The sequence below is a fragment of the Tupaia chinensis genome, unplaced genomic scaffold, assembly GCF_000334495.1.
Source record: "Tupaia chinensis unplaced genomic scaffold, TupChi_1.0 Scaffold000067_1, whole genome shotgun sequence".
NCBI lineage: Eukaryota > Metazoa > Chordata > Mammalia > Scandentia > Tupaiidae > Tupaia > Tupaia belangeri.
The window spans coordinates 3,342,784-3,343,456 of record NW_006159526.1 but is presented as its reverse complement, the minus strand read 5'-3'; the positions used below and the strand labels follow the sequence as shown (position 1 = coordinate 3,343,456).

General features: G+C 60.9%; 1 protein-coding gene across 6 annotated transcripts in view; it reads right to left on the bottom strand.

Annotated features, from left to right (window-relative positions):
- The window catches only part of FOSB (FosB proto-oncogene, AP-1 transcription factor subunit), a 7,036-nt gene that overhangs the window by 3,301 nt on the left and 3,062 nt on the right, over positions 1-673 (bottom strand). For 4 of the 6 annotated variants that reach the window (XM_027766971.1, XM_027766966.1, XM_027766967.1 and 1 more), the window contains exons 3-4: positions 527-673; positions 176-283 (exon numbers count right to left, since the gene is read on the bottom strand). In XM_027766971.1, coding sequence (XP_027622772.1) covers positions 176-283; positions 527-673 — 255 coding nt within the window. The remainder of the gene's footprint in view (positions 1-175; positions 284-526) is intronic. The other 2 variants (XM_027766972.1, XM_027766975.1) reach the window with 2 other exon arrangements.

Genomic DNA, 673 nt, shown 5'->3' with positions numbered 1-673 from the left:
AGTTGGCAGGAGTATGTGGGTGCCTATGGCCACCCCATCTGGCGCCATCTACACCTAGCCCCTATAGGAACTGCTGATTTGCCTTCCAAGATGAGGCACAGGTGCAGGGGGAGGGCAGAGAATGGGGTGAGAGACCCCTCAGCACACCCTCCCACAGCCCAGGGACCATCCTCACCGCCTGGAGTCGGTCAGTCAGCTCCCTCCGGCGGTTCCTGCACTTGGCTGCTGCCAGCTTGTTCCGTTCCCGGCGGACCCTTCGCTTCTCCTCTTCCTCCGGGGTAAGCTGAGTGGGGAGAAGGGACCGTGAGGTTTGGGGATACACCTTCACCATCCATCCTGTACCTACTCTTTCTCTGAAGCCCCCAGAGGCCAAAAAAAGGGCCATCTAATCCTTGCTGACTGCAGCCAGGATGCTAAAGTTCCTGCAGCACTGAGGCCTCAGTGAGTCCCCAACCCAGCAGTGAGAAACTTCCTGCATCTCTTGCTTCACCCCTCCCCAGGCCAAGTTCTGATGCCCCTCACTCACCGTCTCCTCTCGGGGTCTTCTAGGCCGGGCTCGAGCTGGGCGGGCAGGCCCCGGTCCACTGGCTGGTCCACTGGTGGAAGGCCCACCACTGCCACCAGCTCCGCCACTGCTGTAGCCACATAGGCCTGGAGTGGAGTAGCTGGTTCC